This window comes from Sarcophilus harrisii, chromosome 3 (genome assembly GCF_902635505.1).
Source record: "Sarcophilus harrisii chromosome 3, mSarHar1.11, whole genome shotgun sequence".
Classification (NCBI taxonomy): Eukaryota; Metazoa; Chordata; class Mammalia; order Dasyuromorphia; family Dasyuridae; genus Sarcophilus; species Sarcophilus harrisii.
In genome coordinates, this window is record NC_045428.1 from 339662986 (window position 1) to 339684987 (window position 22002).

Below are 22002 nucleotides of genomic sequence, written 5' to 3' on the forward strand. Positions count from 1 at the left end.
TACAGTGCCCAACATATATAGTTGGTGCTGATTAAGCTGATTATTTTTGAAATGATAAATGAATGGATTCTTGCCTTTCCATAAATCTATCAGAGTTTTTCCAAGTAATATACTAGAAGCCTTCATATAATTTTTTCATTTTTCAGTGGACTGTCTAATTCTCCCTACAAGATTAGTCTTCCTTTTCAGTCATACAGATTTTGGATAATTTCCTAAGACATTCTCCAAAGATAGACCATTTATATATAATTTCTTAAAAACGTATTGGGAGAGACTTAATTAAGGTAATTTTCTTTTTCCAAAATGTACTCTAAAAGTGACAAATTTTGCTTGGTTAGGTGAGTTTCAAAATCAGTATTTTGTGATTTTTAGAATTTTAATTTCATTAAAAATATTGGGAGGTAGTGTCTTATTTTCTTATGACTTGTTTTCCATTTTTGGCCTTTATTTTTCATATTTTATTTGGCAAGAATTTTGTACTGAATTTTATATTCAAGGCAGTCTCTTATTGATGGTTTGTATTTTATAAGATGGCCACTATCCCAACTTTCAAGTCATTTGTGAGTTTTTTTGGAGGGGGCTTTAAGGGTTGTGGTGATGGTGTTACTGTTTTCGAACTTGGGATTCATTTTTCCAATGTTAATGACAATATTTGGACTAAGTTTTAAAAATCTGTTTCACCCATAATATAAATGAAGTTATAATATTGGAAACACAAGCAGTCCATAACTTAAAAACATTTCTTACAAAAGGACAGTTAATCTATCTAGAAATTCACCTCTCTCATGGAATAACCAAAAACACCTCTCCTTCCTGCCAAAGTTGACTCAACTCTCTTTTGAAGCCATCACCCTTCACAAACACAAGTGGCTGGAGCTGATTCTGGCCTGATCCCCTTAATTTTCAGATTTTTATCGTGCAAAAAATTGAGCTGCTAAATTTTTGTATGTATAGGTTTTTTGCCTTTTCCTTTGATCTTTCTGAGGTATAAGTTAAATAGTGATATCCTTGGGTTTCCCCTTATTTTATCCTTCTATGAAATCTACATAGAACTGGAAGAATCCCAGCTCTAATTGCTGAGGGGGTTGGTATTTTTTATAGAATTGTGTCCTTTATTGTCATAAGCTTTTTCTTCATCTATTGATATGCTAACTTGTTTTTGCTTATTCTATTAGAATATAATAATTATTATAATAGATGCTAATAATAGTTATTAATAATAATCTATAACTATATATAATAACTATTATTATAGATTAGTTAGATCTAATAGCCCAGTATTAACTAAACACAAAGACCCCAAGTAGAAGGATAATGACTGACTTTTTTGACAAAAACTGCTGGAAAAAATTGGACAGAAATACTTAGATTTAAACCAATGATATCATCACTTAACTTCAAAGGGGTACATAAAAAGCCACATTGTAAATTAAAGAAACAAGGGGAAAGTTAATCTATTAGCTCTTTGGGTAGAAGAAAAGTTCATAATAAACAAGGGATTGATAGAGGATCATAGATCAAATGAATAATTGTAATTGGAGTTAAAAGGTTTTGTATAAGCAAACCTAATAAAAACAAAATTGAAAGGGAAATAGCTGTGGGAAAAATCTATAACAAATTTTCTCTGGTAAAGTTCCCATTTCCAAGATTACTTAAGAAACTGACTGAAATATATGATAAAAAGCCATTCCTCAATTGATCAGTGGACTAAGAATATGAAATCAAGGATAGAAATCCAGATGATAGCTATATGAAAAAAATACTTCAAATCACTAATAATTAGAGAAACAAATTAAAGTACATAGGAGATTCTACTTCACACACACCCATTAGTTTGGCAAAAATGACAAAAAAAGAAGATAAGTTTTGGAAGGGCTATGGGAAAATACATGAGTGCAGTATTGGAACTTTGAATAAGTATAACCATTCTGAAGAAGCAGTTTGTAACTATACACAAAAAGTTGCTAAATAATGCGCAAACTTTGGTGTAAATCTCTGCTAGATAATGTAACCAAAAGAAGTCAAATAAAGAAGAAACTATATATAAAGAAGAAAAAATATAACAGCTCTTTTTGTAGTGGCAAAAGCAAAAACTGGGAAATTGGGGATGCCTAACAATTCAAGAATGACCAAATAAATTGTGGTATATTAATATGATGGGATGCTATTGTAATATAAGAAATGAAGAAAGAGGTAATTTTAAAAAGCCTTAGAAAAATTTATGTGAACTGATACAGAGTGAAATAAGCAAAAGACCAATTTATTTTATAGCATCAGTGTTATAAAAGTGAATAATTTTGAAGACTTATAAACTTACAAAGAATGAAATGAGCAGAACTAGGAGAACAATACAATTACCAATACTACTAAAATAAACAAAATTGAAAGCTCTAAGAATTATAGTCAGTACAAAGATCTTTTGTGATTCCAGAAATGATGAAAATGGTTTAGATTATAGAATATAATAGTACACACACACACACACACACACACACACACACACTCTCAAAGCCATTGAGGAAATTTGTTTTGTTGTTAAAAATTTAATGGGGTAAGGAAGTGGGAGGAAACGAAGAGATTTCTATTAATTAAAGAATAGAAAGTTTGGGGGATTGCTCCCAATAGAGAATGTGTGAACTTTAACTCTAGTTTTACTTATTTAACTTTGTTATAAAATGTGGGATTAGTCTGTAAATATTTGTAAAGGTAAAATAAAAACATCAATAAAAACTTAAAAAAAAAATTACAAGTTGGAAATCCTCAAATTTCTTGTAGTTACTCTTTAATAAAAGATAGATTCTGTGGTAATATTAACACTATATTAGTTAAATGAGTTAAATAGTATTTTGTAGCTTAATCTTAGAACTTGGAGAAAGTCCAAATTTCACACAGCTGATTTTACTGACGAACTTTTCATAACACATTATTTTTGAAATTAGTTAAAAGATAACCATGTGGAATAGAGGAAGAAAAGGAAGAAAGGCTTCCATTTTCCCAAAAGCAAGGTGTTCACCCTTCCATCTTCTGCTCTAACAACTTTAATCTTTTTTTCCTTCTCAAATTGTTTGTCTTTCTTCCACTCAAAATGCTATTTTCTTAAGGCTGATGATTTCTTCTAGTTGTTAGGAGGAAAGTTTTTTGATAAAACTAATTTACACAAAAGTGTAATGTAATGGCAGCTACTTAATTTCACTAGACTTAATAAGATCAATTTCTAGTTAACCTCAGCAAATCTGATAGAATTTCTCACTTGTAACAAAATGAAGTAAATCTAAGTAAAAAACAGAATATAATGAAAAATAATGTAGGGTACAAATACTCTCTGGATGATATAGGATTTTAAAATGGGAAAGAACCTTAGAGTTAATCAAATTTTAGAATGTTGCAAAGTTAAAGGGTAACTGTTTCAACCCATATCTGAATAATTGTCCTATATAACATGCCAAACAAATTGTTATCCACCTTAAAGATCTGTTAAATGATCTTTAGTGGATAGAGCACCAGCCCTGAAGTCAGGAGGAACTGAGTTCAAATCTAGCTTCAGACACTTAACATTTCCTAGTTGTGTGACCCTGGGCAAGTAACTTAACCCCAATTGCTTCAGGGGAAAAAAAAATCTTCCAAGTTGAATTATTCATGGTACCTCATTGAATTTAGCCATGTGACCATTTTTATATGGTTGTCTAGGATAGACATAGTTTTATTGTTTTGCTAAGAATAGGATGAAAGACTACAAAATACTAAAAATTAAACTAAACTATTGCTCTATTACTTTGATCTATCAGTTTAATAACAAAAGAGCTGTCAAAAAAGAAATGAGGTTAAATTGGCATAACTATTTGTTGATTAAGCCATGTTGACCCCCTATGATGAACAGATATTCAGTTATTCCTTTTATAATGCATTCTAGAATTTTATTAGGAATCAAAGTCAAGTGTAATGGCTTATATTTTGAAGATGAATTATAAAGAAGATCTCGACTCAGACCTAATGTTTCATATATTTTACTAAGTGACCTTATTTAAAGGATTGGTACCAAGAAATTCCCCAGAATGTTTTTGCTTTTTAGCATTTTCATTTCTGAAGCTGTAGCTTCTCTAAAAGTCTTAGGGTTTTTCATTATTCATCCTTAGTTTGTCCCAGACCACCTCAGCAATACCAGTATTATACCTTGGTGATACTGCGGTTATATCTGAATTAGAAAAGGAATTGAAGGTTTCAGATACAAGAGTAGTGGTGAGGTCAGTGATGGCAGTTCATCTGGTAGTTATTATTTAAGTAAAAATTACCTGTAATTATATTGAACATTTAATATAACTGTTTAGATTAAATTAAGAGGAACGTATCTGATGCAGATTTGAAAATAGGAGTGAATGAATGAATGCATTAAAAAGCATCATTTTATCAGTCACTGCCAAGCATTAAGGATACAAATATAATTATCAAGACAGTCCTTGCTCTCATGAAACTTATACTGTAAGAGGGGAACACCACAAATGTAAGAAAATGGTGACTAGGGGAGTTGGAAGCTGAGTTTAATTATTACCTCTGCTTTTTAATACCAGTATAATCTCGGACAAGTTCACTTTCCAAACTACCAGTTTCCTCAGCTATGAAAGATGAAGAGATTGAACTAAATCATTGGTTCTTAAAGGGTGAACCAGATACAACAAGAGGTCCTTGACAGCCTTTCATGATGGTTATGAGGTGAAAACTAAAAATTTTTTATTTCTAATGGCCCACAGCATAAGCTCTCTGGGGTCCTTATTCACTTTTAAGAATATAAAGGGATCCTTGAGACCAAAAAGTTTGAGAACTGCTGAATTACGTTGATGATGACTACGGTTCCTTCCTGCTTCTAATTTATTAGTCCTATGTGCTTTCATTATTTTGACCTACTCTAGTATTTATACAATTGGTATATCCTGTTAATGTGCTATAGCTGTCCAAGCTTTAAACTTTCTGAAGATCTAGTTTCCTCTGAATAAAACTTTGACTTTGTCACCATTTCTGTAGTTATTGCTGTTTCTGTAATCCTGTTACTGAGGCATTGATAATTTTGTCTTGAGCTATTTTTTGTATATAGCTATAGGAAATTAAAGAGGCAGATAGGTAGTACAATGGGTAGAGTGCAGGGGACTCATCTTCCCAAGTTCAAATTTGGCCTCAGAAACTTAATTTGTTACTCTAAGCAAGTCACTTAACCTCATTTGCCCCAGTTGTCTTATCTGTGAAATGAGCTAGAAAAAGAAATGGTGAACCATTTTAGTAACTTTGCCAAGAAAATCCCAAATGGGTTCACAAAGACTCAGACATGACTATTCACTAAACAGCAATAAAAATGGGTAATTATGTACGGATAAAGTTGTTACTCATAGTAAACTGATATTTAGTATTTAACTTAGAGTGGTAACAGGGCTCTCGTGCTGTCTTAATTCTATCCCTTATTAATTGATACCTGTATTATTAATTTTTTTTTACTTTTCATGATCTTTCATTTTTATATTAGCCCTCTCTTTGAATATATTCTTTCCTATTCCCTTATCTAGTAATCCATCATATTTTTTTTATTTTATTTAATAGCCTTTTATTTACAGGATATATACATGGGTAACTTTATAGCATTAACAATTGCCAAACCTCTTGTTCCAATTTTTCACCTCTTACCCCCCACCCTCCCTAAATGGCAGGATGACCAGTAGATGTTAAATATATTAAAATATAACTTAGATACACAATAAGTATACATGACCAAAACATTATTTTGCTGTACAAAAAGAATCAGACTCTGAATTATTGTACAATTAGCTTGTGAAGGAAATCAAAGATGCAGGTGTGCATAAATATAGGGATTGGGAATTCAATGTAATGGTTTTAGTCATCTCCCAGAGTTCTTTTCTGGGTATAGCTAGTTCAGTTCATTACTGCTCCATTAGAAATGATTTGGTTGATCTCGTTGCTGAGGATGGCCTGATCCATCAGAACTGGTCATCATCTAGTATTGTTGTTGAAGTATATAATGATCTCCTGGTCCTGCTCATTTCACTCAGCATCAGTTCTGTAAGTCTCTCCAGGCCTTTCTGAAATCATCCTGTTGGTCATTTCTTACAGAACAGTAATATTCCATAATTTTCATATACCACAATTTATTCAGCCATTCTCCAACTGATGGACATCCATTCAGTTTCCAGTTTCTAGCCACTACAAAAGGGCTGCCACAAACATTCGTGCACATACAGGTCCCTTTCCTTCTTTATAATCTCTTTGGGATATAATCCCAGTAGTAACACTGCTGGATCAAAGGGTATGCACAGTTTGATAACTTTTTGAGCATAGTTCCAAACTACTCTCCAAAATGGTTGGATTCGTTCCACAACTCCACCAACAATGAATCAATGTCCCAGTTTTCCCACATCCCTCCAACAATCATCATTATTTTTCCTGTCATTTTAGCCAATCTGACAGGTGTGTAGTGGTATCTTAGAGTTGTCTTAATTTGCATTTCTCTGATTAATAATGACTTGGAGCATCTTTTCATATGACTAGAAATAGTTTCAATTTCTTCATCTGTGAATTGTCTGTTCATATCCTTTGACCATTTTTCAATTAGAGAATGGCTTGATTTTTTATAAATTAGAGTTAATTCTCTATATATTTTAATCCATCATTTTTAACAAAAACTAATAAGTCAGCAAACCTAACTAACTATCACTTCAGTCTCCCAGCAAATGCTATGGTTGCCATTCATAGTCCCCTCTGTCAAAAAAAGAGAAAAGGAGAAGCATTGGGTTTTCCTTTAGAAGTACCACCATTCTCCCAGTAGCTACATTCATAACCTTAGAGTGCTTGGATTGGAGAAGGGACTATAGGCTGGAAACAGATTGGATTGTTACAACTCTATGCAAGTGCTAGTCAAGTTGTGTGTTATTGTGGTATCAATGGTAATAAAAAAGAACAGGGAAGGGATACTCTGGTGTTAGAATAAATAGGAATTGAGAAATTTTTGATTGTTGGAGATGAGGGAGAGGGGAAAAGTCAAAGGTAAACATGAAACATGGAAAAAGATGAATTGAGGCACTACTAACAGCAATAATTGAGTCCCAAAAAGGAATAAGTTTGTAGAAAAATACTAAAAATTGGCTTTAATGTGGTGGGGTATGTCTAGGTATATATGTCCTCTGGATAATTGAAAACACTAGTTAGGAACCTAAGAGAGAAAGACTGAATGAAGCTTCAAAGGGAAAGATTTCAGCAGATGAGTATTGAAGAAGAGGCTCATTCTTTCTCACGGAAAAAGTTTTTACAAAGGCATTGAGAAAGGAAAGTACAGAATGAGAATAGTTAGAACATGGAGTATAAGAAAAAGTAATGTTAAGGTTAAGATTAGAAAGATGGGTTGGGGGGCAGCTAGGTGGTGCAATGGATAAAACAGCAGCCCAGAAGTCAGGAGGACCTGATTTCAAATGTGGCCTCAGATACTTAATACTTCCTATCCGTGTGACCCTGGCAAGTCACTTAACCCCAATTGCCTCAGCAAAAAAAAAGAAAGGTAGATTGTAGGTAGATTATGGAGACTATTAAATATCTTGGTGAAATTAGGATGCAATATGTATCTGGCATTTTGGTGATGTACTATATTAATAACCTTATTAAAAATTAACAATGAGACAAACTTACTTTGGCGTAATATTTATTTTGCATCTATGCTAGTTCCCTATGGTTTCTGTTTATGGTTTCCAAGGACTCACAAACAAACTCTTTAATAAGCTATTTATTAATTTTATTGGATGCTATTGTGAGGATTACTGTAATTCTGAGTTCTTTTTTCACCATTTTTGAATATTAGTTTTATCCATTCTCTTGGGACTTGTTTTGGTTTCCCTGATTTTTCAAAAGTCACTGATTTTATAATTACACATGTAAATTGTTGTTTTGGTTATTCTAGATGGAAATTATAGATCTGGACTCAAAGATTGACACCTCTTTAAATGATTAAATAAACATTTATTATGTGCCCACTTTTTGCAAGACATTATTAGGCAGTGGGGATATAAGTATTTTAAAATGACTTAATAATACATTTTTTTAAATTTAATGTTTTGTTTTCCCCCAATTACATGTAAAAACAATTTTAACATTCGTTTTTTTTCAGATTTTGAATTCCAATTTCTAATTCTTTGCCACCAATAAAAGAGTTGCTACAAATATTTTTGTATATATTTTTGTTTTTTATCACTTTGGTCTAAGACTCAGTATTGGTATTGCTGGATTGAAAGGTATGCATAGTTTTATAGCCCTTTGGGCATAATTCCAAATTGCTCTCCAGAATGATTGAATCAATATATAACTTTACCAACAGTCCATTAGTATTTAATTTTCCCATATCCCCTCAAACATTTATCGTTTTACTGTTCTATCATATTAGCCGGTCAGATAGGTATGTGATGGTAGCTCAGAATTGGTGTAATTTGCATTTCTCTTATCAATAGTCATTTATAACATATGTGATTATAGATAGCTGTAATTACTGTGTCTGAAAACTGCCTATTCATACATTTGATCATCTATCAATTGAGGAATGATTCTTATGTCTATAAATTTGACTCAGTTTTCTAAATATCTGAGAAATGAGTTTTTAATCCGAGAAACTTGCTATAAAATTTTTTTCATAGTAATGATTATTGTATATTTTCCTCCATTCTATTTTCCTGTTTATCCTGCTCTTTCCATTTTGCCTTGTCCATTATCTCTTTCTTCTTTTACTTTTCTGTATGGTAAATTAGATTTCTATACCTAGCTGAGTGTTTATATCATTTCCTTTTTGAGCCAATTCTGATGAGAGTAAGGTTCACATGGTTCTTCTCCTCTCTCTCATCTTTCCCTCTACTATAAAATTTCCTTCAGGTCTCTTTTACCTGTCCCTTAATCTTCTCCCAGTGCATTCTTCTTTGTCACTCCTTAATTTTATTTTAAGATAATTATCCAATTATATTCATCTCAATCCCATGACCTCTATGTATAAAGTGCCCTAATAATGGGAACATTTCTAGGAATTGAATTCAAGAAATTACATTTCCCACGGAGAAATGTAAACAGTTTAATCTTACTTATCTTACACTTTACCTTTTTATACTTCTTTTGAGTTTTGTTTTTGGAAGTCATTTTTTTTTTCCTATTCAGCTCTGGTGTTTTCACCAGGAATGCTTGGAAGCCCTCTTTTTTCATTGAATATCTGTTTTTACTCAGAAGGATTATACTCATTTTTGCTTGATGAGTGATTCTTGGTTGTAATGCTAACTCCTGTGCCCTGTGGAATATCATATTCTAAGCCTTTGACAATATATTCTTTTAAGGAGCTTATTTTCTGGAAGAAGGGTCAAAAAAGTATAAATAATGTGAATACTGTGTTATGTAAAGTAGGTTGTAATGAAGTTTAAAGAGAGAACTCAACTAAATGAAAATTTTAGAAAAGAGTACTTTCAGCTGAAGTGATCAGATGAGTAGAGTACATGGAACTTTTATTAAACTTTAAAGAAAAATTATTTTTAATGGCAGAAAATGGAGTGCATTCTGGACTTGGGATAAAAGGTCTTGGCTAATGCCTTGAAATAGAAACCTTGTGACAAGTTTGGAAGGTTCATTTTAGGTTTTAAGGTAAATGAAAGGAAATAAATAAGACTGGAACAGGATGTGGATATATTGTGAAGGGCTTAAATGTATAGCTAAAGAGACAATATTTTTATCCTAGAACCATTAAAAATTTTTAAACAGGGGGAGTGACATGGTTGGACCAATGCCATAAGATTTATCATTTTGGCAACTGTGTGAAGGACAGATAAGAGATGGGCAGCTCTATTTCCTTTCCTTTCTTGGATTATAATTTCTTTTACCTCTTTAGTTTAAAGAAAATTGTCCTGGTTTAAGAAATAAAATGGGAATTTAGTTATTCATGTTTTCTCCTATGTCCTCATAACATATCACCTTTGCTGAACATCAGTTCAGCTTGTCCTTTCTGAATGCACTTCGTGTATTAAACATGCTTTTTAGAAAATACTTTATGCCAATTTGAATATTTTCCACAATCCTCAACTTATTTTAGGCTTTAATATAGAAACTGTTAAATCTTGTGTTGACTTGATTGTGGCTGCACCATACTTGAATAGCTTTTTTTTTTTTTTTTTTTTTTTGCAATATTTCCTCCTTGACCTGGGAGTTCTGGAATTTGGCTATAATATTCTTGGGACTTTTGATCTTGGGATCTCTTTTAAAAGGTTCTAGTTCTAGAATATCAGGACAGTTTTTCTTAATAAATTCTTTTTTTTTTCCTTTTTTTTTTTTTTGGATAAATTCTTGAAAGATAATGTTTAGGCTGTTTTTATGATAATGGCTTTCAGCTAGACCAGTAATTTTAAAATTATCTCTCCTTAATCTTTTTTCCCAAGTCAGTTCTTACCCCCAAGAAATATTTCACATTATTTTCTGTTTTTTCATTCTTTTGGTTTTTTTCCTTCCAGTATTATCCCTTTTCTACCTTTAGTTTCTTTTTTATATCATCACAGTAAATAAAGCCAAATTATATCTACACTCACTAAGAATAATACCCTTAAAAAAGATTCTCAGAACATTTTAATCTTTAAACAACTTATTTTTTTCTTCCCTTTTTACCTTCTTATGCTTTTCTTGAATTCTGTATTTGAAGATCAGATTTTCTTTTCAGCTCTAGTCTTTTCATCAAAAATAATTGAAAATCCCCTATCTCATTGAATGTTTATCTTTTTCTCTGAAAGATAATGATTAATTTTGTTGGGCAGTTGATTCTTGTCTGCGATCTAAGCTTCTTTGCCTTGTGAAATATCATATTCCATGTCCTTTGATCTTTTAAAGTAGAAGCTACTAGGTCCAGAATAATCCTGATTGTGGCTCCTTGATATTTGAATTGTTTCTTTCTGTTTGCAGTATTTTCTCCTTGATCTGATAATTCTGGAATTTAGCTACAATATTCTTTGCAGTTTTTATTCTGGGGTCTCTTTGAAGAGATGATCAGTGGCTGTTTGATCCTCTGATTGTAGGATATCAGGGCAGTTTTCAATGATGATTTCTTGAAAGATGTTGCGTAGGCTGTTTTTTTCATAATGATTTTCAGGTAGTCCAATAATTCTTAGATTGTCTCTCCTGGATCTATTTTCCGGGTTAATTGTTTTTTCAATGAGGTATTTTATATTTTCTGATATTTTTTCATTATTCTTGGTTTGTTTGATTCTTGATGTCTCATTGAGTCATTCACTTCCCTTTGTTCAGTTCTTATTTTTAAGGAATTATTTTCTTCAAGTAAATTTTTTATCTCCTTTTGCATTTGGCCAATTGAACTTTTAAGGGAGTTGTTTTGTTCATTGGATTTTTTTTTCCATTTCACCAATCTATTTTTTAGAGAATTGTTCTCTTTTCCCATTTCATCAGTTCTGTTTTTCAAAAAGTTGGGTTTTTTTTTTCTATTTTTCCAAATCTACTTTTTAAGAAGTAGCTTTCCAGTATATTTTTTTTTCCATTTCACATTTGTAATTTTTAAGGAGTTGTTTTCTTCAGACAACTTTTGTGTTTCCTTTTCCAAAGCTTTCATTTCCTTTCTCCATTTTTCTTCTAATTTTCCTTTTTAATCCTTTTTGAATCCTTACAAGAGAGCCTTTTGAGTTGGAGACCAACTCATATCATCCTTTGAGGCTTCTTCTGGAAACAGTACCCTCAGAGTTTGAGGTCTGTTCTTTTCCTGTCTTCAAAATAGCTATCCGTAGTCAGAGATCTTTTTGCTTTTTTTTTTTTTTTTTGCTCATTTTTAAAGAGTTGCTCTTAGGGCAAAGGGGAGGTTGTTCCAAATTTCCTCTACAGGACTTTAGGGATTTTACACTGCCCTGGGGCTAGCATTGCTGGCTTCAAGTCTTATTTGTTATGCTGCGGTTCAGGAGCTCACCTTGCTTCTATATTTTGTTGAAGGTCTCACAGGCAGTCTGCTTATCCACTGGTTTCTGAACCAGGAGAGAGTAGCCAGTGCTACTGTATTTTTGCTAAGGACTTCTCCAATTTGTGTTTCTTTGTGCTGTACCAGTGCTGGGTTATGTCCCCCCTTCCCTGATATAGATAGTCCTTCCCTGAGGACTTTTCTGAAGTCCTTCCAAGATATCTTTTCTGGAAATTTATTACCCTCCAAATATTTGTGGGTTCTTTTGCTCCAAAATCCATTCAGACATTTGATCTGGAAGCCAGGTAGAGTTCTGGTAAAGGCCTGTCTACTTTCCGCCATCTTGGCTTTGTACCGCACTCCTCCTTTTTGGTTTTTTAATAATTGTTTCTTAATTTGTCATAAAGTCATTAGCTTCCATTTGCTCAATATCTAATTTTTAAGGAATTATTTTCCTCTGTGACCTTTTGTACCTCCTTTTCCATTTGACCAATTTTGCTTTTTAAGGCATTCTTTTCCTTATTAGCTTTTTGCACTTCCTTTTGGATCACTCTCCTTTCTCTTCCCAATTTTTCCTCCACCTCTCTTATTTGATTTTTCAAAATAGCTCCTTTGACCTTTTCTATGACTGGAGACCAATTCTTGGTTTTCTTGGAGGCTTTGGATGTAGGAATTTTGACTTTGTTATATTTTGAGTGTGTATTTTTCTTTCTTGTCACCATAGTAACTTTCTTTAGTCAGAATCTTTTTCTATTGCTTTTTTATTTTCTCAACTTTTAACTCTTTGTTAAAGAAGGAAGGGTTGTTTCCAGAACAGAGGGTGCAATGTCCCAATCTTCAGAAATTTTGTGCAGCTGTTTTCAGAGATCCTTTTAAGGACAATTCTATCAAACAATATAATTCAAGGAAAATTGTATTTATTACTCTCCTGGCCTATATTCTGGTCTGTGAGAAATCACAAGTTCTTTTTTTCCATCTTAGAATTGTGAGGAGAGTCCCCGTTCACTCTGGCTGTAAATTATAGTGTGTTAATCTCTTCCTCACTCTGAAACTGTGAGCCACGACTATGTCCTGGATCTGAGTATGGACAGAGCAACAAGTCCTGCCTCAGTGCTAATATATTGGTCTCCTTTTGACCAGCTCTTCGACCCCCTTACTATCTGTGGTCTGAGATCCTTGGAAGCTGCCACCATCGTTGTTGCTGCCAATTCAGTGGCTCCGGGTTGCTGGTTTTCCAAGGTCCTTTCATCCTAATGAGACAAACCTTTCCTGCCAACCTTCCAAGTTGTTTTTGGTGTGTATAAGCTGAGAGGTCTGGAAATCACCAATGCTGCCACTGGATTGAGAGGTTCCAACATTTGTTTCTGGTTTTCCGGGGCTGTGATACTTTCCCCTCCAAGTGCAACAGACCTTTCTTGCTGGTATTCTAAGTTGTCCTCAGCTAGAATGCTATCTTTTAGTGGATTCTGATGCTTGAAATTTTATTTAGAGTCATTATTTAAAAGTAGTTTGGAGGAGTTTGGGGAAAAAGCTCTGATAAATTTCTAACTTTACTCTGCCATCTTAGTTCCACCTCTCAAAAGTCTTAAGAATTTTTCTCATTTTACAGTTGAGGAAAAATAACATTTAGAGAAGCAAAATGATTTCACTAAAGATTATAGCATGTGTCCAGAAGTGGGCTTCAAAGTCACGTTTTCTCACTACAAGTAAGTGCTCTTTCCACTGTCATATACTACCTTTTCAAATACTTTCCATTCAGTGAAATAAGGATTTTAGTACATATAAAATGAATATGTTAGATTGGATGAAGTTCTTTCTTGTTCTAACATTCTAGGAATATAGGATTTAGAATACATTCTAAAAATAAGGACATATGAAGAAAGACTTATCTACATCCAGAAAAAGAACTGATAAGTAGAAGTATGTATGGAATAATTTTATACATATATGTTTGTGCGTTTGTCCATATGTAGGCACACGTACACACACTTGCATTTGTGCCTAATAGGAACCATCTGGGAAGGAAGGGGAGGGAGACATTTACATGATAATTTTATTTTTTACTTGAATGGAATAGCAAGTTATGTGTACTAGTAGTTTCATGTTTGTAGTTTCATATACAATCATCTTTTTTATTGTACTATGTTATGTGTTTATTTCCTTAAAAATAAAATTGGGAAAAAGGAAAGCAAAAAACCCCAAATAAACAGGGTATCTCAGAAGCCTTAGTATAACTTTAACTTTGCAGTAGGTACAATTAGTATGAGTTAGCAATGAAATATATGAGTATAGGAGGTGAAGACTCATAAGCCCTGCCATATTTTTAGTATCTGTTGTAGGAAAATAGCATAGTTCTTGATTAGTCTTTAAGAGTATATATAATTACCTCCTTTAATATTCAACTGGGAGTCCTCAATCAACATGATGTATCTGGGATTTGGGGATAAATAACAGGAATCTCCTACCTGATAATTTTTATATATTCTCATTGTTTCTTGAAGTATGGGGTGCTGCCACTTTTTTTTCCCAGAACATCTTTATATATAAAATGTGTGACAAGAACCACAAAGGACCTCCTGCTAGTTTTAAATCCTTGAAAATAGTTTGTAGTCACAAAATTGGTTTCCTTTGTCACATTTTTCTATTTTGGGCTATTGAACAGATCAAAACAGACTCATCATAATTCTTTTTTTTTTTTTTTTTTTTGTTCATAGATACCAGATTAGTAGATCAGAGGAATTTTGTAAGTATAGTTTACGTGGATTTCAACAAAGAAATGAAAGAAGAAAGAGTCCATATGTATGTGTGTAGAATAGGGATAGGCTGTTGTATGTAAGGAACAGCAAGAAAGCCCGTTTGGCAACTAAAGACTACATAAAGATGAATCATGTCATAGCATAGCAAGCTAAGTTAGAACTAGGTTGTGATAGGTTTCAAATGCCAAACAGCTGACTTTAATTTTATTTTAGAAGCAATAGGGAACAATTGACATTTGTCAAATAATGGTGTGACATGGGTGTGACATGCACTTTAGGAAATCACTTTGGCAGCTGTGTATAGGATGGGTTAGAAGTGCGATAAAGTAGGGGGACCATTTAGGAAGTTTGCAGTGTTCCACGGAGGCAGCTAGATGGTTCAATAGATAAAATGCTTGGTCTAGAGTTAGGAACATAAGTTCAAATCCAGCCTTAGACATTCTTTGATCTTAGTAAATCACTTAACCTTTTTTTGCCATTGAAGGAAATAGCAAACTACTCCAATATCTTTGCCAAGAACACCCAATATATGCACACATGCATTTTTGATTTCCTTCACAAGCTAATTGTACAATATTTCAGAGTATAATTCTTTTTGTACAGCAAAATAACGTTTTGGTCATGTATACTTATTGTGTATCTAATTTATATTTTAATGTATTTAACATCTACTGGTCATCCTGTCATCTGGGGGAGGGGGTGGGGGGGGGTAAGAGGTAAAAAATTGGAACAAGAGGTTTGGCAATTGTTAATGCTGTAAAGTTACCCATGCATATATCCTGTAAATAAAAGGCTATTAAATTAAAAAAAAAAAAAAAAAAAAAAAGAACACCCAATATATAATCATGAACAATTGGATAAAACTGAACAGTGTTCATGGGAGAGGTAAGAAGGGCCTGACCTACAATGAGTAGAAAGAATAGGAAAGTTGTTGGAGTTGTTGGGGGCAGAGGAGTTAGAAATAACATAACTTGGCAACTAAGAGAGCAAGAAGTCAAGGGTACTTCTCTGGAAATTTGACGAAATAGGGAAGTTCAGAAGAAGGATTGTTTTGGACATGAGTATGAGATGTCTGTGCAACATCCAATTTAGTGGCCAGGTAGTGATCAGAAGATTGGAGATTTTATTTAGACATACATTGGAGATTTTATTTACACATACATACACTCCTCTGAGTGTCATCTGCAAATGGGTGTTATTAAAATCTTGGCAGCTGCCAGTAGTGTTACTACTGGGCTTATATCTTAAAGAAATCTTAAAGAAGGGAAAGGGACTTGTATGTGGAAGAATGTTTGTGGCAGATCTCTTTGTAGTGGCCAGAAACTGAGTAGATGCCCATCAATTGGAGAATGACTGAATAAATTGTGGTATATGAATATTATGAAATCTTATTATTCGGTAAGAAATGACCAGCAGGATGATTTCAGAAAGGCCTGGAGAGATTTACATGAACTGATGGCTGCGTGAGATGAACAGGACCAGGAGATCATTATATACTTCAACAACAATACTATATGATGATCAATTCTGATGGACTTGGCCATCTCCAGCAATGAGATGAACCAAATCAGTTCCAATAGAGCAGTAATGAATTGAACCATCTACACCCAGCGAAAACTCTGGGAGATGACTATGAAACATGACATAGAATTCCCAATCCCTCTATTTTTGTCCGCTTGCATTTTTGATTTCCTTCACAGGCTAATAGTATACTATTTCAAAGTCCTGATTCTTTCTGTACAGCAAAATAACAGTTTGGATGTGTATACTTATATTGTATTTAATTTATACTTTAACATATTTAACATGTATTGGTCAACCTGCCATCTGGGGAAGGGGATGGGGGGAAGGAGGGGAAAAATTGGAACAAGAGGTTTGGCAATTGTCAATGCTGTAAAATTACCCATGCATATAACTTGTAAATAAAAAGCTATAATAAAAAAAAAAAATCTTGGCAGCTGAAAGAACTTAAGGAAGCTTAAATATATCTAAGATTGAATTTTATTGTTTCTATCCTAAACAAAAAAAGTTAGTTTAAGGAATTTACCCCAAAGAGCTTCATAGGTTGTAGATTTTTTTCTTTTATTCTGTGTGACATTCATCCAATTACGAAGCATTATTTACATACACACACACACACACCCCTGTATTTATTCTCCTCTTCATCCTTTGCATCCTTTTGCTTCTGGATTTCTTTTTGCATTTCTTCCATTCTGTTACAAAATACTCCTCTAATAAAAAATTTGAACATGAAGTTCTATTCCTAAAGTCCTTTCACTGTTTGCTTTTGTCACTGGGACTTCTTCTCATTTAAAAACCTTCTATAATCAGTGAGTACTTTAAGCAGAAAAAATATCACTTTATTTCTTCATTGTTCATAGTTTATTGGGTTTAAGTAGAATTACAGTTCTTTATGGCTTTTCTTGAAAAATCTTTCCTCCATGTTGGTGGTCTGTGATTATTTACTCAAGGGGCCTGTGGAAACATTTGCTTTAGAAGTAGTACTATGAAATAGTCCTTGCCTTCAAGGAACCTGAGGAGTGGTGGGGATAAAGTACCATATGGACCTAGGGAAGTATAATTCATGGTAGCTAGTGAAAATGGTAAAAACAAACTAAACAAAACCTCAAAGGGCTTTGGAAATATTTGCAGGAAGGGAGTGCTGTTAGCCAGAGATTACAAGATTGTTCTTAGAGAGAAGCTCCTGCTCTTAATCCTGCTTGAGCTTAATCCTGCTCAATTTAAAGATTCTCACAATATTCCTAAAGTATGGTTCTAGTCATAATTTACTCACTCAGTAGGTTTCAGGGTTCTTATTGTCTCTAAGATAAAATATTAATTGCTCTTTTATTTGAATCTCTGTATTCTTCCAGCCTTGACATCTTCTTGCAAAAGTCTCAGTCTGAGAAGGCCATCAAATGCTCCTTTTTTCAAGAAGCCTTCCTGACTCTCTCAGCTGTTAATGTCTCTTCCTGCAAATTGTTTGATACTTATTTTGTATGTATTATCTATGTTGTGTCTGTCTGGTTTTGAGGGAATTTTATATTTCTGTGTATCTATATGAGGTGGATAAAAATTGAGGGAGAAAAAAACTCTGAGAGTTTATCTTTGTTCTTGTTAATACGTTGTCTGTGGGGCAACTAGGTGGTGCAGTGAATAGAGCACCAGCCCTGAAGTCAGGAGGACCTGAGTTCAAATGTGATCTCAGGCACTTAACACTTCCTATCTGTGTGACCGTGGGTAGACCTCAGTAAAAACAAAACAAAACAAACTGCCTGTATAGCTTTCATTTGCCATTTGTATTATTTGCTGTTGTGATAGGTGTTGTAGCAAGTGTTGATCTTGTTGAGATGTCATGTAGGCAAACTTTCAAATGGAGAAGAGGACTATAGTCAGAACAGGCATTTTAAGTCTCATCAGTCTTCTGGCTCGGCCCTTTGAAGTGTTGGTCCATTTAATTAGCCTGACTAAAAAAAAGTCTTACCAGGACTCTTCTTCCTTTCCTTCCCCGCTGGTTACCAAAGGAATTCTGAGAGTATCCTTCACACAAACAGCTCCTAGACCCTGCTGCTGCTGCTTCTTGTAATTCTTGTGCTTCTTAAGCCCCACGTTCAGGCTCCATATATTGTGATATGGGAGTCACCTGATAGTGGCTGCTGGAGGTCAGACCAGTAGAATGGATCTCCTCTTGTGAGGGGATGATGACGATTATAAGTATAAGGAGACTGAGAGGCAGTTGCATTGTCTGACCTTTCTTTTCCCTCCAATTTATTTCATTCCCCAGTCCACAAGCAACACTTGTGTCGGCAAAGGCTACTTTGCCACTCCTTCAGATGTTATGATTCACAGTTGTAAAGGCTCTCAGAGAACTGACTTGCCCCTTCACCTAGGCATGGTCCTTAACAATTTGCCATCTTTTTTTCTTTTTATTTATAAAAGATATGCATGGGTAATTTTTCAACACTGACTCTTGCAAAAACTTCTGTTCTAACTTTTCCCCTTCTTCCCCTCACCCTCTCCCCAGATGGCAGATATTCCAATACATGTTAAATATGTTAAAGTATATTTTAAATACAATATATGTATACATATTTATACAGTTATCTTGCTGCACAAGAAAAATCGGATTTAGAAAGAAGGTAAAAATAATCTGAGAAGGAAAACAAAAATGCAAGCAGACAATAACAGAGTGGAAATGCTATGTTGTGATCCACACTCATTTCCCAGTGTTCTTTTGCTGGGTGTAGCTGGTTCTCTTTATTATTGAACAATTGGAACTGATTTGGATCATCTCATTGTTGAAGAGAGCCACATCCATCAGAATATATCCTCATATAGTATTGTTGTTGCCGTGTATAATGATCTCCTGGTTCTGCTCATTTCACTCAGCATCAGTTCATGTAAGTCTCTCCAGGCCTTTCTGAAATCATCCTGCTGATTGTTTCTTACAGAACAATAATATCCTGTAACATTCATGTACCACAATTTATTTAGCCATTCTCCAGTTGATGGGCATCCATTCAATTTCCAGTTTCTAGCCACTACAAAAAGGGCTGCCACAAATATTTTTGCACATACTTTCCCTTTTTTTTTGCACATACGCTTTCCTTTCTTTAATATCTCTCTGGGATATAAGCCCAGTAGTAACATTGCTAGATGCACAGTTTGATAACTTTTTGAGCATAGTTCCAAATTGCTTTCCAGAATGGTTGGATTTGTTCACAATTCCACCAACAATGTATCAGTGTCCCAGTTTTTCCACATCCCCCCAACATTCATCATTATCTTTTCGTGTCATCTTAGCCAATCTGAAAGATGTGTAGTCAAGACACATTTCTTATGAATCTTGTTGGGAGATAAAAATCAGACTAAAAGGGAAAAAACCACAGGAGAGGAAAAAAAAAGTATTAAAAAGAAAAGTGAACATTGCATATGTTGATTTACGTTCAGTCTCCATAGTGCTTTTTCTGCATGCAGATAGTGTTTTCTATCCAAAGTCTATTGGGACTACCTTGGATCACTGAACCACTGAGAAGAACCAAGTCTTTCATAGATGATCATTGCACATTCTTGCTGTTAACTATGTACAGTGTGTTCCTGATTCTGTTTATTACAGTCAGCATCAGTTCATGTAAATTTTTGCAGGTCTTTCTAAAATCAGCTTGTTCATTTTTTACAGAACAATAATATTCCATTGCCTTCATATACCACAACTTGTTCAGCCATTCCCCAGTTGATAGGCATCTATTCATTTTCCAGTTCTTTGCCAACACAAAAAGAGCTGCTACAAGCATTTTTGTACATGTGGGTCCTTTTCCCTTCTTTATGATTTCCTTGGATACAGATGGCACTGCTGGATCAAAGGGTATGCACTGTTTTATAGTCTTTTGGACTTAGTTCCAAATTGCTCTCCAGAATGGTTGGATCATTTCACAACTCCACATTAGTGTCCCAGTTTTCCCACAGAAAGTATTTATTAATCACCCACTATGTATTAGGCACAGGGAATACAAATAGAATGAAAGAATCTCTACTTTTGAAGAGCTTATTCTAATGAAGACAACTAGTGCATAAATAATTACTTACAGAATAAATATAAAGCAGTTAAATAAAAGGCAGTTTGGAAGGGAGGGGAACTGGTATTTGAGGGAAAAGATCAGGAAACACTCTTGTAGGAGATACTGCTTAATCTGTGTTTTGAAGAAAGAGAATAATTGTGTTAGAAAAGGATCTGGAGATAGTACATTTCTGTCATGTGGCTTGTCCAGGGGAAAGGCAGGAAGATAGTAGATGGAATATCTTGAGAAGACCAAAGAGAATGCTAATTTGGATAGATTGCAAGGCATGAAAAGGGGAATAACATAATGAGGCTGAAAAGATAGGAGAGGCCAGGTTGTGAAGCCATTAAAATTTTATCTTAAGTGCAATAGGAAGCTTCTGGAGTTTACTGAGCAGAGAAGTGACATGGTTATATACTTAAGAAAAATCACTTTGACAAGCAGGACTTAGGAAGGATTGGAGATGTAAGGAAAACCAGTCAGATGGTTATTACTGTATTGTAGTTGAGAGGTGAAGAAATTGAGTTGGTTTTGTAAGTAGAAAAAAGGGGTTAGATGACCAAGATGCTACATCATCATTCTGCCTTTCTCCAATCATTCCAGATTTTTGCTATTATAAAGTTGCTATGAATTTTTGTAATTTTTATACCAATAGGTTTGCCTTTTGCTTAAAAACAATTTCCTTGGGCTATAGCTATAGTCACTAAGCTGTAAGTCACTTGGATCACTAAGATACTTTTTTAAATTGCTGTGAAATTTTACAGAGTAGTCATTTATAGTTTTGGGGAGCTCAGTGCAAGTAATACAATGTCATCTGGGAATAGGAATTTGGAGAACTGCATTGAGAATTTTCTGCGACAATGAATATTTATTTTCTTATTTAACTTTAGGTAATGATATGTAATATATAAGTAAAACTAGTTTTAATATTATTTCTTAGTGTTCGAGTCTTCAGTTCAGGAAACACTAAGCCTCAAATATAGATAGTGCATTTTATTCAGCTCTGGGAATACAAAAATGAAAAAGATGGAAATGTGTCAGTCTTACAAAATAGAAACTTATAATTAAACAGAAAGTTGAGAATAGATGGGGAATACACTATGTACACAAAAAATAAATATGATTAGGAAAAAGGAGAGACTTGCCAAAATAGGGAAATTTGAGGAGGTAGAGATCATTTTCTGTTTGGAAATTCAAAGAAGACTTCATGGATGAATGGTACTTTAACTGAACCTGAAAGGAAGAGAATTTTGATAGGTGTAATGAGGAGAGAGAATAGGTTCTAGGAATGGTATAAGGCTTCTATTAAAGCATGGAGGCCTGAAGCACAGAATTAGATTTGGAAAACGCTTTTAGTTCCATTTTGGAATATAGAATGAACTGAAAGCAATGTGTAGCTGATAAGGTTAAAAAAAAGTATGTAAGTAGATTATAGATGTTATCATTCTGATAGAGGTTCTGCTATGTGTGTATAAACTTTTAATATGTATTGTAAAATGGTGAGGACTTCTCGTGATATAAAAAATTTTACTTAGAAATTGAACTTGTTTTTTTATGACATATATATATTTGAAAACTAATATAAACCAAATTTTTGTAAAACCATTATTTTAGTACAATAGTGTGAATGGAAACAAAATTACCAATAACAAAGCCAATCTGAAACTGATACTATCATTCTAATGTCTAAGAAGCTTAAACCTGGAAAATGCTTGAGAAATATACCTTTCCTCTT

At 33.8% G+C, this 22002-nt stretch overlaps 1 protein-coding gene across 4 annotated transcripts in view; it reads left to right on the top strand.

Annotated features, from left to right (window-relative positions):
- Nucleotides 1-22002, top strand: part of RAB3GAP1 (RAB3 GTPase activating protein catalytic subunit 1) — a 95430-nt gene that overhangs the window by 8675 nt on the left and 64753 nt on the right. For 2 of the 4 annotated variants that reach the window (XM_031960000.1, XM_031960001.1), the window contains exon 3: nt 17583-17706. The exons of the other annotated variants lie outside the window; for them this stretch is intronic. In XM_031960000.1, coding sequence (XP_031815860.1) covers nt 17583-17706 — 124 coding nt within the window. The remainder of the gene's footprint in view (nt 1-17582; nt 17707-22002) is intronic. 4 annotated transcript variants of the gene reach the window in all.